Source organism: Giraffa tippelskirchi, chromosome 7 (genome assembly GCF_054371585.1).
Source record: "Giraffa tippelskirchi isolate mGirTip1 chromosome 7, T2T-mGirTip1v1.2.pri, whole genome shotgun sequence".
In the NCBI taxonomy this organism is placed as follows: domain Eukaryota; kingdom Metazoa; phylum Chordata; class Mammalia; order Artiodactyla; family Giraffidae; genus Giraffa; species Giraffa tippelskirchi.
This window is the reverse complement of record NC_137281.1, coordinates 4,695,890-4,711,748: the sequence shown is the minus strand read 5'-3', so window position 1 is coordinate 4,711,748 and position 15,859 is coordinate 4,695,890. Positions and strand designations below refer to the sequence as shown.

Sequence of the window (15,859 nt, the reverse complement as noted above, 5' to 3'; positions counted from 1 at the left end):
TTAAAATTTCAATGGCAATGTTTGTAGTAATAGAACAAATCATGTGAAAATTCCTATAAAATCTCAAGAGACCCCTAAATAGCCAAAAGAGTCTTCCAAAGAGTCTTCCAACATTTTTAGATGTGAAAAACGCTGAAATCACCTGGGATGTGGTACAGGCATAAACAAATACACAGAAGCCAGTGGAGCAAATCAGAAACCACAGAAATAACCCTTAGAATATACAGAAAATGTAATGACAAGCATTGCCAAGATTACACTAAGAGGAACGGAGAGTCCCAATAACAACAAATGGTGCTGAGAAGCTAGATACCTTAAGAGAATGGAATGAAGCTGGAACTTTACCTGCATCAAAGGCAAAAACTTCTTTGTGTCAAACAGTAAAATCAACAAAATGAAAAGACAACCTCTGGATCATCAAAAAAAGCAAGAGAGTTCCAGAAAAAATCTACTTATGCTTTATTGACTACGCCAAAGCCTTTGACTGTGTGGATCACAATAAACTGTGGAAAATTCTTCAAGAGATGGGAATACCAGACCACCTGACCTGCCTCCTAAGAAATGTGTATGCAGGTCAAAAAGCAAGAGTTAGAACCGGACATGGAACAACAGACTGGTTCCAAATTGGGAAAGGAGTACGACAAGGCTGCATATTGTCACCCTGCTTATTTAACTTACATGCAGAGCACATCATGAGAAATGTGCGGCTGGATGAAGCACAAGCTGGAATCAAGATTGCCAGGAGAAATATCAATAACCTCAGATGTGCAGATGACACCACCCTTATGGCAGAAAGTGAAGAACTAAAGAGCCTCTTGATGAAGGTGAAAGAGGAGAGTGAAAAAGTTGGCTTAAAGCTCAACATTCAGAAAACTAAGACCATGGCATCCAGTCCCATCACTTCATGGCAAATAGATGGAGGAACAATGGAAACAGAGACTTTATTTTCCTGGGCTCCAAAATCACTGCAGATAGTGACTGCAGCCATGAAATTAAAAGACACTTGCTCCTTGCAAAAAAAGCTATGACCAACCTAGACAGCATATGAAAAAGCAAAGACATCACTTTGCCAACAAAGGTCCATCTAGTCAAAGCTATGGTTTTTCCAGTAGTTCTGTATGGATGTGCGAGTTGGACTATAAAGAAAGCTGAGCACCGAAGAATTGATGCTTTTGAACTGTGGTGTTGGAGAAGACTCTTGAGAATCCCTTGGACTGCAAGGAGATCCAACAAGTCAATCCTAAGGAAATCAGTCCTGAATATTCATTGGAAGGACTGATGCTGAAGTTGAAACTCCAATACCTGGCCATCTCATGGGAAGAACTGACTCACTGGAAAAGACCCTGATGCTGGGAAAGATTGAAGGCGGGGGGAGAAGGGGATGACAGAGGATGAAATGGTTGGATGGCTGGATGTCCATCACTTACTTGCTGGATATGAGTTTGAGTAAGCTCCAGGATTTGGTGATGGACAGACAGGGAAGCTTGGCATGCTGCAGTCCATGGGGTTGCAGAGAGTCGGACATGACTGGTGACTGAACTGAAGAAAGGAGGTGATGAAAGTGATCTAAACAATTTCCAACTGCCACAGATTTAGGTTGATTTCAAAGGATACTTCAGAGTCAGGCAAGATTAGCACTTACACAGAAGAACATTTCAGGAAGGGAAGATCGAGAAATCGACTGAGAATATGATTTTACCTGAGAAAGAGCCATTCCTGATTCCAGTTCTTCCATCTTTCACCTCTTCAGGGCTTCTTCTTCAGACAAAATGAATCTTAAGAGGTCTGCCCTGAAAGTGGAAAACATGCTGCTTAATGCTTAGAACAAACACCCCTGCTTCCTGTGCCACAACCACAAACACAGGGACGATCTCACCATGTGGAACACATAGTCGTCTGCTGCCCAGTCTCAGGTGGAACTCACGACAGTCAACTCCTGCACACTGCAACTGCAACAATGAGTTTTCCCACACTTTCCCTCAGATCACACTCAGCTCACAGTAAGGCCTCATGTGCACAATGGCAGTAGGGGCGGAGGGGGGGCACCTGAGCTGACCTACAACCCCCTTCAGATCACAGATCAGGCCCTGATCCATCCCCATGCAGAGCCCAGATCTCAGCCCTCAGGAAGTGGAGGACTCGGTCACCACGCTCAGTGAGGGATCCAGATGGGAATCACTTGGGGCGTCTTAATTATTATGAAGCTTTGGCCCAACACAAACTATCTGAAGGGGAATTTCTGGTCAACAGGCACAAAACATACATGCAATACGCCTCAGTGACCTAATGTGAAATCTGAGTTGAGCACCACTCAGAGGAGATAAGCCCAGCAACACTCTATTTCCTTTCCAGATTTACTGAAGTATAACTGAGGAATAAAAACGGTATACATAAGACACTTGAAATGTGATTATTTGACAGATGTATACACTGTGTAATAATTATCACAATCGAGGAATTTACACCTCTATCGTCATACAATTTTCATTTTCTGTTTCTGGTGAGAACACGTAAATGATATTCCCTCAGCAATTCAGGTATTTAGTAACATGCTCTGATTAAAGAGTTAGCATGCCAAAAAAAAAAAAGAGTTATGTTGTATGATCAGATCCCCAGAACCTTCCCTTTACATTATCGTTCTCCCCATTTATCTCTGTGATTTCGTTCCTCTCTGCTCTTCCTGTTCCTGCCCTCCTATTTCCACCCACAGAGTGCTGCCCGCTCTGCCACTTGTTTCCCCTCTCAGGACTCTTTCCCCACAACCTTTCTAATGACGCTCAATTTCCAGGTATTTCTGCCTCCTTCTTCCACCATCACTGCTCCCTGTTTGCCCTTCAGGTGACACTCCTCCTACCCCTGTGTTGTTCGGGCGCTCAGTCGTGTCTGACTCTGTGATCCCATGGACTGCGGCATGGCAGGCTTCCCTCTCTGTCCTTCCCTACATCCAAGCGTTTCCTCAAACTCCTGTCCAGCCGGTCGGTGATGCCATCCAACTTTCCTATCCTCTGTGGCCTCCTCCTCCTGCCCTCAATCTTCTCCAGCAACAGGTCTTTCCCAATTAGTCAGCTCCTCGCCTCACGTGGCTGAAGTATCCTTGTGGTGCTCCCTTTGTCCCCACTCTGGAGCGGCCCCTGATGGTTATACTTCCTTCCCTCTTTGTCTTCTGCGGCTCCAATCACAAATTATCCTCTCTCTGAAGGCCAAGTTTCCAAATATCTTATCCCCTCCCCCATACTCTCGCGGAGAAGTGTCTTACTACTGTTATCGCCCCTCCTGCGTTGCATCTAGGGCCCCCCCTCCCTAAGTTGCTCTCCAATGCCTGCAAATACTGTTTTAAATTTGATTTGATTACACTGCAAGACTTTCAAGAGTAATTTTTTTTTTTTTTTATGTTACAGCTTCTTTGCAACATCCTCAGCCATCGTGCACCTTCCCATCGGTTCTCCCTCTTTTTTGTCCGCAGTTGTTATTTCTCAGTTGCTTTGTCTCTGACTGTTCGGAACCTCCTGGCCCACGTATTTACAGTAATGGCGACTGAAAAAGATGCCCACGGACCGGAAAGACCATCTGGAATTGGGAAGCAAAGAACATCGAGTGGTACAAGGTTGGTCCGGGTCACCAGCTCCTGTGAAGGGTGAGGGGGCGGACTAACAGGAAGGGGCGGCCTGGGGGGCAGAAGGGCCGGCCTGAGGAGACACGAGGACAGAGCGGTTGGGAGAGAAGGGGTCACAGGACCCGGGAGAGGACGCGGCCCCTCCCGGAGCGGAGCGGCCGCGCGGCCGCCAGGGGCCGAGAGGGCGAGGCTGGGGGGCGCGAATCCACCTCGCAGAAGAGGACTTTACATGGGGCGGAGGGGCAGAGGTAGGAAAGGGTTTTAAGCGGGAAAAATGTGGCGAAAGTCGGTGTCTTAGCGTGTAAAGAAGGCAGAAAAGCCAAGAGCATGCGGCCAGCCTCACACCGAAATCAAGCCCAAATGAACACAGACCCGACGAGTAAGAGCGAGGTATGGAGTGCCAGGTGCTGGGTTTTAAGGTCGAGAGTCACTCCCAAGACCTGAAACAAAGAACAGCCTAGAAAGTTGAAACAACGGCTCGCAGTAAGACACTCACCAGGCTGACTCCACTTGGGTTATGGCGGAAAGAGCGTCTGAGAGGAGGCGGGACTCCCGGAGTCGGAGACTGGGCGGGGCGTTACCGCTGGGGCGGGAGGAGGCGGGGCCCGGGAGAGCCGGGCGGAGAAGGCGCTTCCCTTCCCTTCCCCTGCGTATTCTAAGTGACCGACTCCAACAGTTCTAAGCTGAAAGCTGAAATTCTGTGGGCCGGTTACTTTACAAGTAAAAACTGTCCTCCCTTCGCGAGTGGAGGAGACAGGATTGGAAATTTGGGATTTGTTGTTCTGCCTCTTGGGAGCCCTCCAGACTCCCTTGTCCTCCTCTCTCCTGGGTTTTGTTCAGTTTCACGTCCACTGAATCAGTGATGCTATCTAACCATCTCATCTTCTGCCCGCCCCCCTTCTCCTTTTGCCTTCAGTCTTAAACAGCATCCTATATTACAACATAATGGAGGGACTTCCCTGGTGGTTAAGACTCCATGCTGACAATGCGGAGGGCTGCAGGTAGGATCCCTTGTTAGGGAAGTAGATCTCACATGCCCCAGTTAAGAGTTCAGATGCCACAGCGAAAACTCTCAGGCTGGAAGGAAGAGGGACGATCCCATGTACCACAACTAAGACCTGGTGAAGCCAAATAAGTATTTTTTTTTAAAGCTACCTGTTTTTCAATGAAACTTAAAAAAAATATAACGGAAAAAAATACAAAAATTATATATATATTTTATTCTATACTATATATTATACACTATTCTATACAATAATTATGTAGTTATAGTTATATAACATATATAATATGTATATTATATAATATGTATTGTTACTGCTATACAGCAAGCAGAAATCAACACCACGTTGTAAATCAACCACACTTAAATAAAGGAAAAAAAAAAAAACAGAAAACTATCCTCCCTCAGAAAAAGATTATTATTTAGTGACAGAAGCAGAATGGAGGATTTCAGGGGAAAAAAAAATTTTTTTAGGCGATATGCATGGCTTCTCGGAGAAGGCAGTGGCACCCCACTCCAGTACTCTTGCCTGGAAAATCCCATGGATGGAGGAGACTGGTAGGCTACAGTCCATGGGGTCGTTAAGAGTCGGACACGACTGAGCGACTTCACTTTCACTTTTCCCTTTCATGCACTGGAGAAGGAAATGGCAACCCACTCCAGTATTCTTGCCTGGAGAATCCCAGGGACGGCGGAGCCTGGTGGGCTGCCGTCTATGGGGTCGCACAGAGTCGGACACGACTGAAGCGACTTAGCAGCAGCAGCAGCAGCATGGCTTCTGGGATCCTAGTTCCCAGATGAGGGACTGAGGGACTTCCCTGATGGCCCAGTGATTAGGGCTCTGCTCTTCCACTGCTGGGGGCAAGGGCTGGATCCCTGGTCCGGGAACTAACATTCCACATGCTATACTGTGTAGCCAAAAAAAAAAAAAAAAAATCCATAGTGAGGTCTATGGATTGTACCAGATGGGGGATTGAACCCTGGCCCACTGCAATGAAACCCTGAGTCCTAAGCACCGGACTGCCAGGGAACTCCCACCAGAATCCACCCTGATTTGCAATTTTTATGGCTTATAGGACTTCCCAGCTGGTGCAGTGCTTTAGATTTAGTGTATCCAATGCAGGAGTGACACATTAGATCCCTAATCACAAAATGAAAGACCAAAAAAAAAAGAAAATTCTGAGGTTTAAAAAACTTCAGAAAAAAAAACTTCCTGAAAACATCTCTTTGATGAGTTAAATGTTTAGCACATGCTGTGTAAAATTCACATGTGCACAAAATACAGCGTGAGAACTGATTTAAATATTCAGAACATTACATTTTAAAGTTATGAGAGGAAATAATTTATGGTAAACAAACATAATTACATGTCTCATTAACCATTCCACCTACCTTGTTAGCACAGATGAAGTGCACACACTCATTCTCACACTCATTCAGGATGATTCCAATCACTGATCATCTAACAGGAAACAAAATCAATACCTTGCCTTCAAGTCATTTATATTCTGTGAGTCAGCAATAATTAAATAAGATACGACAAAGTTAAGTATGATGCCATTGTATAAATAGAATAGTAGAGTTATGGGGTGTCCTAATAGAAACAAGGTGTTCAGAAAATGCCCATATAATGATAAGGTATTTGATCAACATTACTAATTCATTGAAAATGAGAGGAGTAAATGGGCAGAAGAACTAGGTAGAAGAAAACTGCCAGGTTGCAAACAAATTGACACCACAATTGTGTTGTTTTGTGAGATGTTATATGAAGTTTTTATTGGAGAGAATTAAATTTTGGAGCTTCTTGTAGTAAGGACCTTTTATTTTTCACGACTAAAAAGACAACCCTTTAAAATCCTTATTGTGCTTTGGTTTTGATGTCCATTCTGCTTTTTCACATAATTGAAATTCCCTAGGTTTAGCCATCAGTACCGGATCCAAAATCATGTTGAACAGGGTGCATAATGTCTGAACATCTTTCATTCTGGCATCCTCACAACTATAAAGAGGGCGTGCAGGTGCAGTACCTGGGATAATGTTATTAATGGAAATATAGTAAACATTGTCAAAACTTCTGGGGAGATTTGATCTCAGGGTATATTTATATGCATAATATTAAGTACTCTACCCCAGAAGGCACCTAAGTTTGTATTGCTACTACTATTTATGAATGCATATCAAGAAAACCGAGTTAAGTCTCAGTTGTGTGTGAGTTTTCTTCCCACTATAAATATTCTGATATCTAGTGATCAGTGAGCAATCAGAAGAAACTTAAGACATATTCACTGCATTTGTAAGTAGGAAATATTTGGTGAACCCACAGCACACATCATTGTTCTTCATTTTCAGTCACTCAGTCATGTCCGACTCTTTGTCTCATTTAATTCCTTTCATGTCTTTCCAACTTCACTGTTCAAAATACTTCTCCTATATCAGTGCTTGCTTTCAGTTGCCATTTCTTGATCATACGTGTATAAGAGCCATCTACAATATATAAGGAACTGTAAGTATTCCATTCATTACAACTCATGAATAAATGTTTGTTAAATAAATTTTATTATATGAAACATAATACATTTATTTTAAAAGTTATGAACCTCAACAACCTTCATCTTACAATTTATCGGAACACAAAAGGAATGATTCTTTACTAAAGCAAAAGTCAACAGAGTAAATTCTAATAATTGTAAGGCACCCTTTTAAAGAACCTGCTGCTACTGCTTATATGACAAAAATATGCACAATGGAAAAACTGTTAGCTATCAAAGAAAGTGTGAATTTCAACAATGATGGCAAAGCATGTACCAATTATCAGGAAACATAATGGTTATAATTAAAGGATGAGCAAAGGATATTAAACTATATATACTGCATACTTATTTTACATGAAAGAGTGGTAAAGAACTTAAGATGTAAAAGAAAAACAAAACCAGCTTATCTAATGAATAATTTAAAAGAGTGCCACATTAGAACTGGGAGACAAATATAGCACTGAGAAAATGAACAATTTGAAGTTAAAAGTTTTGGCTGTTAGGAATTAAAGCTTCTATTCACAATTTCTGGGGCTTCCCTGATGGCTCAGTGGGTAAAGAATCCGCCTGCCATGCAAGAGACCGAGGTTCCATCCCGGAGTCAGAAGATTCCCTGGATGAGGAAACGGCAACCCACTCCAGTATTCTTGCCTGGAAAATCCCATGGACATAGGAGCCTGGTGGGCTACAGTCCAAAGGTCACAAAGAGTTGGACATGACTGAGTGATTAAGCACATACACACTGACAATTACAGCATGTTAATGTGTATAAATTAATAATAAATGTTTACATAAATGTTCACAAACATCCTGAGTATATCTGTAAAACTGAATTCTTAGGTTTGATATTGTGGTTTATAAGAAATACAGACTTGGTCATTCAGATGAGAAATTCATTACGACGACTCACAACTTATTTGCCAAAGCTGGTCTCCTATCTGGCCTTGATGGAAGCGGGCTGTGAGATTAGATAATGGGGAAAAAGAAGAAGAGATATTTCATGAAAATCAATATACAGAGTAAAAGTAGGAAAAAGAAAGTATATTTAACATCACTAACCAGCAGGCCTGAGACTTCTGTGCTTTTTGTTTGTTCCATGGGCACCCCCAGAGGCCTTCAAGGCTCATAAAAAGGGACAGTTTCTACTCCACTTGAGTGAAATACTTTAGGAACTTGTCATTGTTTGTGGGAATCGGTAAGTGGCAACAAAGTTTTTCAGAAACCACCTCAGCTTATCAAGTGTGCACAGTCATTGCACTACATTTGAACTATTACATTTCCAGGAAATGGTATATCAAAATCACAAAACACATCTCAGAGACTGGCTGTCTACCTCCCAGCCAACACTCTTACACCTTACTGAGTCCACCGTTCTGGCAGCAGGAAAGCATTAGCTAAGTACTTTGCTGACACCAAAGAGTGTGTAAGGGGAAAAAGGAGTAAATGTTCACATCTCAAATACACATTTCTCTAGGGTCCAAACGAAGCCAGTGGCAAAGAGAGAGGGGAAGGAAGAATAATTCTGAAAATTGAATGAAGTTTGAGGCAACAACCTACAGCTCCTAAAAACCACAATAGTTCCTGCCTGGTAGTACTATAATTTAACATAATGCTCACTGCTGGTGGCTGTAGGTATTTTTATCTTTTGGAGTGGCAAAAAAGTTTATTCGGGTTTTCTAAAAGCTAATATAAAATAATCCAAATGAAATTTCAGGCGAACCCAATATATCCCACATAATACGATACTAAATTTATATATAATTTTAAATCTAATTTGCTGAACACAGAAGCAGCTTGAGATTACTTTCATGGTAATAGAGTAATTGCTTTAAAATGTCTATGACATAATGAAAATATTTTTCTAAATATCTCCTGTAAAACTATGCAGTCATGAAGAAGCATAAAACATTCTGAAATGTTACATCATCTATACATCAAAATTAAGTATTAATAAATGAAATATTCTCCAAATAACAGCCAAAGTCTCGGCATTTTAAGGACATGATTACATTAGTTAAGAATGTCAACACAGGGTCTACTCTGGTAGTCCAGAGTATCAAAAGTTTTGGTATATCAAAAGTCATGCTAACATTCCATGTTATCAAAAGTTAAAGTTAGCGTGCACATCTACCTACTAAAATTGTATCATTACATCATTTGGCTGCAAAGAAAAAAATTATACCAATGAAGAATGATGTCAGAAGGATAGCAGAAAGCTAAACAATAGGCACTCATTAACCCATGAGGAACTCAATATACAATAAACAAACAGAAAAGCCTTTGGGAAAACTCTACAAATGAGTAAAGCCTCACTGCCTGTCCAGAAAAACATTAAACCAACAAGTGTAGGAAAAGTTCATGACAATTTGCTGGCCTCATGACAATTTGCTGGCTTCGTGACAATTTGAGGTAATTGAATTACAGCTGAGCTATTTCAAATCCCAAAAGATGATGCTCCATACGTGGAACAGGGACCAGTGCCTTCCAGTACCTTGAAAGTGCTCAGTATAAGCTCGTCTGAAACAGCTTTAAGATAAAAGCTTGCATTTGCATGGGCGACTTACATCTGAAACTAATATTTCCTCTTAACAATCTGAAGTTTCAATAAAAGCAATAAAACTGTTCTTTTCTATTAGTGTACTGTGCTTAGTCACTCAGTCGTGTCCCACTCTTTGAGAACCCATGGACTGCAGCCTGCCAGGCTCCTCTGTCCATGGGGATTCTCCAAGCAAGAATACTAGAATGGGTTGCCATACCCTCCTCCAAGAGAGCTTCCTAACCCAAGGATCAAACCCAGGTCTCCCACATTGTAGGTGGATTCTTTACCGACTGAGCCACCAGGGAATCCCTTTCTACTAATACTTCCCCAAAAACTGTTTTAAAAATTCCATTTAGCACTGGTGTACACAGGCCAAGTTTTCACATTAAAACTATTTCTGTACACCATTTTTCAAGCCCAAGAACTTAGTGGTACACTTAGCTTCTGTAATAAAGTACCCAGGTGGAATAAAAGTGTGTTAATGAAATGAACATGATTCATTCAAGGTTATGAAGAATAATTAAATTTTATTAATTAAAACAGGAATAAAACAAAAGATAGCAAAAGGTAATAGCAGCCATTAAATGTCAATCATACACATACATCACTGCAGATGGTGACTGCAGCCATGAAATTAAAAGACGCTTACTCCTTGGAAGGAAAGTTATGACCAGCCTCGACAGCATATTAAAAAGCAGAGACATTACTTTGTCAACAAAGGTCCGTCTAGTCAAGACTATGGTTTATCCAGTAGTCATGTATGAATATGAGAGTTGGACTATAAAGAAATCTGCGCGCCAAAGAATTGATGCTTTTGAACTGTGGTGTTGGAGAAGATTCTTGTGAGTCCCTTGAACTGCAAGGAGATCCAACCAGTCCATCCTAAAGATCAGTCCTGGGTGTTCATTGCAAGGACTGATGTTGAAGCTGAAACTCCAATACTTTGGCCACTTGATGCGAAGAGCTGACTCAATGGAAAAGACCCTGATGCTGGGAAAGATTGAGGGCAGGAGGAGAAGGGGACAACAGAGGATGAGATGGTTGATGGCATCACCGACTGAATGCACATGAGTTTGGGTGAACTCTGGGAGTTGGTGATGGACAGGGAGGCCTGGCGTGCTGTGGTTCATGGGGTCGCAGAGAATCGGACACAACTGAGCGACTGAACTGAACACATACACACAGGGTTCTGGCACTTTGGATTACATTTTTCTTTCACGATCAAAAACTGCCCACTCTTTAATTTCAAAGAGCAAGACTAATTTTTCACTAATCACATGTATAGATCAGCTATTCCCAAGCAATGCAGAATGTTACCAGCTTTTCATGTGTATTGTTGCTGCCACATAATCACTATTAGCTTTCTTTCTTCCCATGTCAAGTCCAGTCCATTAAGGTCCTGCTGATCTGTTCAGAGTGATTGGCAGACGCTTCTGTCTAATGATTCATTGTGACCTATCTCCAAAGTCCACCCTTGAATAATAACCATGGCTAATCATGTCATATTTTTATATTACTTCTTGTCCCTCTCCGATGCTAATTCACACAATATTCAATCAGATAATTTAAGATCCTTCCTTTTCTAGGAAATAAGGATACGCATCACCCACACCGAATGAAGTCAGCCCCCTCATTTTTTTGATTTCTTCTCAGACTATCATAAAAGCTGGAATAAGATAAAAGATCAAGTGTTCAAACTTCAGGTAGAAAGGTATAAACAGTTCAAAAAGCCTCTAGTAATTACATTATTTATACAGATAATGGGCCATTTCCACATATGTCCTTTCTCTCATATACCAAATGTGTCATTAGTTTTAACATATTGTCATTTGCAATGATTCTGCAGTATGATAATCCCAGACTAATCTCGGAGAAATGGGCTCTTCCTGATAGCTCAATCTGCCTGCAATGCAAGAGACGCAGGTGCAATCCCTGGGTCGGGAAGACTCCCTGGAGGAGAAAATGGTAACCCACTCCAGTATTCTTGCCTGGGTAATCCCATGGAAAGAGGAGCCTGAAGGGCTACAGTAGAAGGGGTCGCAAGAGTCAGACACGACTCAGTGATTAAATCACCACCACCACAATACTGGAGAAATAACTTATTTACTCCTGGTATTAAATTTTCTGATGTGTAGTCTACTGAGAGAATTACTCAAAAAATTTACCAACATCATTACACTTGAAAGGATACTCTGCAATATAAATTCTTTGGTGAATGCTGATGATGCATTGGTTTCCATGGTCGGTAAATTTCTCGTTTCTGAGCTGTATAGGTACACTTATTACACAAAAGGTGTGGATACCAGATGAAAATTTTTACAATACTCATTACATTTGAACAGTCATGCTCCAGAATAAGTCCAGTGTTTCAGAGTGTCTGTCTTCTGGTTCAAGCCTTAGCAGAGGTATTGCTTTGTGTGGTTTCTATGAAAGATGTATACTGAGATGTCTAGTGCATCGTGAGACCTGCATAGAGCCTCTACTCACAGATGTGAAGTGTTTCTCTTCAATGGACTGTCTGATCTTGCCTAATACTTGAACTCAAGGTAAAGGTTTTGTCATCCTTATTGCATTTATAAGGTGTCACTCCACTATGTCCCTTTTTTTTAATTTAAAAAAAGTTTTTTTTAAATTAAGTTTTTTTTTAATTAAAAAAAAGTTTTTTTTAAACTCATTTACTTTTGGTTGTGCTTAGTCTTCATTGCTGTGCGGGCTTTTCTTCAGTTGCGGCGAGTGGGGGATACCCTCGAGTTGCAGTATGCAGGCCTTTCCTGTTTCGAGGAGCACAGGCTCCAGGGGGTGTGGGCTTCAGCAGTTGCAGTGCTCAGGCTCCACAGTTGTAGCGCATGGGCTTAGTTGCTCTGTGGCATGTGGGATCTTCCTGACCAGGGATCAAACCCATGTCTACTGCATTGACAGGCAGATTCATTACCACTGAGCCACTACTGAAGCCCCATGTCCCATTTTCTGACCTTTGGGTAAAATCCTTGCAACACACATTACATTTGTGTCTTCTCTCCAGGATAAATATGCTGGTATCTAGTGACGAGGGAGTAATAATGTGAAACTTTGCCATAGTCATTGCATTTTAAAAGGATGATGTATTTGGTGATCCTGGTGTTTAAGAAACAACCCAAAAGCTTTGCAAACTTCAATACACTTGTACTGTTCTGTGCAGTGCAGATTACATATTGGTGAAAAGCGAGATCCAAGTAAGAGTTGTTCTAGTGTTCACCCCAACTGTGAGGTAATTTTGAGAATGAATTCTTTGGTGATTGAATTCCTTGTCTAAAACACATTTATCACATTTCCCTCCAACAGGACCTTTCAAATGAAGTTAAGAGGTGGACACCTGCTAACACCATTTCTTAAATTCCCTCACAAACACGGATTACCTACCAGGAAGTTAGACTTGAGAGTACACCAAAGGATTTGTCACACTCATTTGATTAATAAAGTTTCTCTCCACTATGATTCTTTGGAGTACTAAGGTAGAAATTTTGACTAAAGATTCAGAGACAGTTATAAAATTTCTACAATTTCTATCCAGTACAGATTCTCTTGTAATAAATGAAGCTGTGCCACACTCATGAATGTGCACAAGTCTCTTCCCACTATGAATTTCTCATGACTTTAAAATGTCAGTATTAAATGAAGACCTTCCTACATATATCCATTAACTTGGTTTACTATCTGTATTGATTCCCTGATGCGTAGTAAGGGTTGAAGTCTGACTAAAGGCATTTCATTACTTACTGCCTTTGAAAGGTTTCTCTCCATTATGAATTCTCTGATGAACTGAAAGGTCTGAATGTTGACTACTGACTTCACGATATTCCTCACAATACTAATTTTTCTCCAGTCTCATTTTTCACCTGTTGAGTGAGGGTTGACCTGTGATGAAAAATTTTGCCACGCTTACTACATTTCTAAGACTGCTCTCCAGTATGAATTTTCTGATGACTTCTAAGGTGTACTTTCTGACTAAAGACCTTGTCACACTCATTACATTTGTAAGGCTTCTCTCCAGTATGGACTCTCTGATGTCTTGCACGGTTTGAATGACAACTAAAGACTCTGTGACATACATCACACTTATATGATTTCTCTTCTCTATGGACAAATTTATGCTGAGTGAGGGCTGAGTAGTTCTTAAAGCTTTTGCCACACTCGTTACATTTGTAAGGTTTCTCTCCAGTATGAATTCTCTGATGACTTCCAAGGTTTGATTTTTGATTAAAGGCCTTGCCACATTCATCACATTTGTAAGGTTTCTCTCCAGTATGAATTCTCTTATGTCTTGGAATGCTGGAATTATGACGGAACACTTTGTCACATGTATCACATTTATATAATTTCCCTTCCGTGTGGGTTAACTGATGTCTACGAAGTTTTGAGCTGTAATGGAAGGACTTCCCACACTCATAATATCTGTAGGGTTTCTCTCCAGAATGAATTCTCTGATGACGTCTAAGGCATGCTTTTTGACCAAAGAGCTTGCCACACTCATTACATCTGTGAGGTTTTTCTCCAGTATGAATTCTCTGATGATTTGCAAGGTGTGAATTTCGACTAAAAACTTTTTCACATACAACACATTTATGTAATTTCTCCTCTGTATGGACGACCTGATGTCTACTGAGGTTTGACCTCTGAAGAAAGATTTTGCCATCCTCATCGCATTTGTAAAGTCCTTCCCTCTGTGCTTCCTGGTTTTGTGTCACTATTAAAGGATGCATGTAATTACTCCCATATGTTTCAGAAATGTTCATTTCTATACTAGAAGAAATTCTTTGAAGCAGTGAAAATGAGGCACAACTGTTGAGAATCTTGTCAGCTTGAATGAATTCATCAGTTTTGTCTTCACTTTTAAAAATGTGCAGTTCATGTTGAAAGCTTAAATTTTCAATAGGCTTGATTTTGGCAACACTTTTATCATGTTGATCTTTATTATCAGTGAGATTTTCATTATGGGTTATAAGCATTCCTTTGTAATTTTCTTCCTCATCTTTCGGCTTAGACTGAAAGTCATATATATTTTCCTGAATGACCCTAAGGTAAAAAAGGTCCATTTCATTCCTTTCAGGTCTTCCCAGTATCCGTGACTGTAATACCGCTCCTCTATCAGAGTTTGTCTTCAGTTGTAATTTCTTGATCATGGGTTTATAAGAGATATCTAAAAGATATAATGAACCGTACATATTCAATTCATTTAAATTTATAAATAAATGTTTGTTAAATGCACAGTAGTATACCAAAAGTAATACTTACGTCAAGCAGTTATGAAGCTTCCCAACCATGATCATAGAATTTGTAGCAATAAGAAAGTAATGATTCTTTACTACAATGAAAGGGATCAAAGGTAATTCTAATAATTTTAGGGCACCCTAGTTTCAAATAACCTATCACAAAAACAGGCATATTGGAAAAACTTCTGTTATCTATCAAAGAAACTGTACTTTTCAACCATTAACACCAAAGCACATACCAATTATGTGTAAATATTGTGGTCTTCTTTAAGTGAAGCAAGAAGAATATTAAACCATATATATATTCTGCCTAATTATTACACATGAATAAATGAAAAGCAACATAAAATATATCCTAAGACTAAATAATCCAAAACTAGATTATCTAATGAATACCCTAAATGAGTGGTGGTTCAGAATTGAGAAACAAATACGGCACTGTGAAAATGAAGAATCTGATAAAATAGCTTTTGAAAAAGCTAAATATTTTTCTAAGTACCTTGCGTATATCTGTATACCAATGAAGTAGCATAAAACATTTTGAAAACCATCATCTGTAAATCAAAGTTAAATAAATTAAATATGAACAAATGAAATATTCTTCAGTTATATGCTGCTGCTGCTAAGTCACTTCAGTCGTGTCTGACTCTGTGCGACCCCATAGACGGCAGCCCACCAGGCTCCGCCGTCCCTGGGATTCTCCAGGCAAGAGTATTGGAGTGGGGTGCCATTGCTTTCTCCGTTCAGTTATATGAAAAGACAGTAAGTAGAGCAATTCCTTCCATACAAATGCAGGAACTTTAAATACATAGTTTATTGGCTCCAAATTATATGTAATGAAGAGTGAGCAACATGTAAATTTAATTAGGTTCAGATATAATATTGTTAAAGAGCTTCCCAGGTGGCTCAGTGGTAAAGAACTCG

At 40.5% G+C, this 15,859-nt stretch overlaps 2 protein-coding genes and 1 long non-coding RNA gene across 6 annotated transcripts in view; 1 reads left to right on the top strand and 2 right to left on the bottom strand.

Moving 5' to 3' along the window:
• LOC145515104 (uncharacterized) overlaps nucleotides 1-4,144 on the bottom strand; it is a 45,890-nt gene extending 41,746 nt beyond the window's left edge. The window contains exons 1-2 of the mRNA XM_081514692.1: nucleotides 4,110-4,144; nucleotides 1,700-1,790 (exon numbers count right to left, since the gene is read on the bottom strand). Of these exons, the coding sequence (XP_081370818.1) occupies nucleotides 1,700-1,735 (36 nt within the window). The 5' untranslated portion in view covers nucleotides 1,736-1,790; nucleotides 4,110-4,144. The remainder of the gene's footprint in view (nucleotides 1-1,699; nucleotides 1,791-4,109) is intronic.
• Nucleotides 3,344-15,859, bottom strand: part of LOC145515125 (zinc finger protein 701-like) — a 39,388-nt gene continuing 26,872 nt past the window's right edge. Inside the window, exons 6-7 of one of the 4 annotated variants that reach the window (XM_081514793.1) lie at nucleotides 14,958-15,027; nucleotides 14,696-14,862 (exon numbers count right to left, since the gene is read on the bottom strand). In XM_081514793.1, coding sequence (XP_081370919.1) covers nucleotides 14,850-14,862; nucleotides 14,958-15,027 — 83 coding nt within the window. In that variant the 3' untranslated portion in view covers nucleotides 14,696-14,849. Of the gene's footprint in view, nucleotides 3,568-7,151; nucleotides 8,106-10,196; nucleotides 14,863-14,957; nucleotides 15,028-15,859 lie in introns of those variants that run through there. The other 3 variants (XM_081514792.1, XM_081514794.1, XM_081514791.1) reach the window with 3 other exon arrangements.
• LOC145515196 (uncharacterized) lies at nucleotides 3,798-13,160 on the top strand. The gene is made up of 3 exons (XR_014060739.1): nucleotides 3,798-4,003; nucleotides 4,530-4,614; nucleotides 13,008-13,160. It is a non-coding gene; the product is annotated as an uncharacterized LOC145515196 (long non-coding RNA).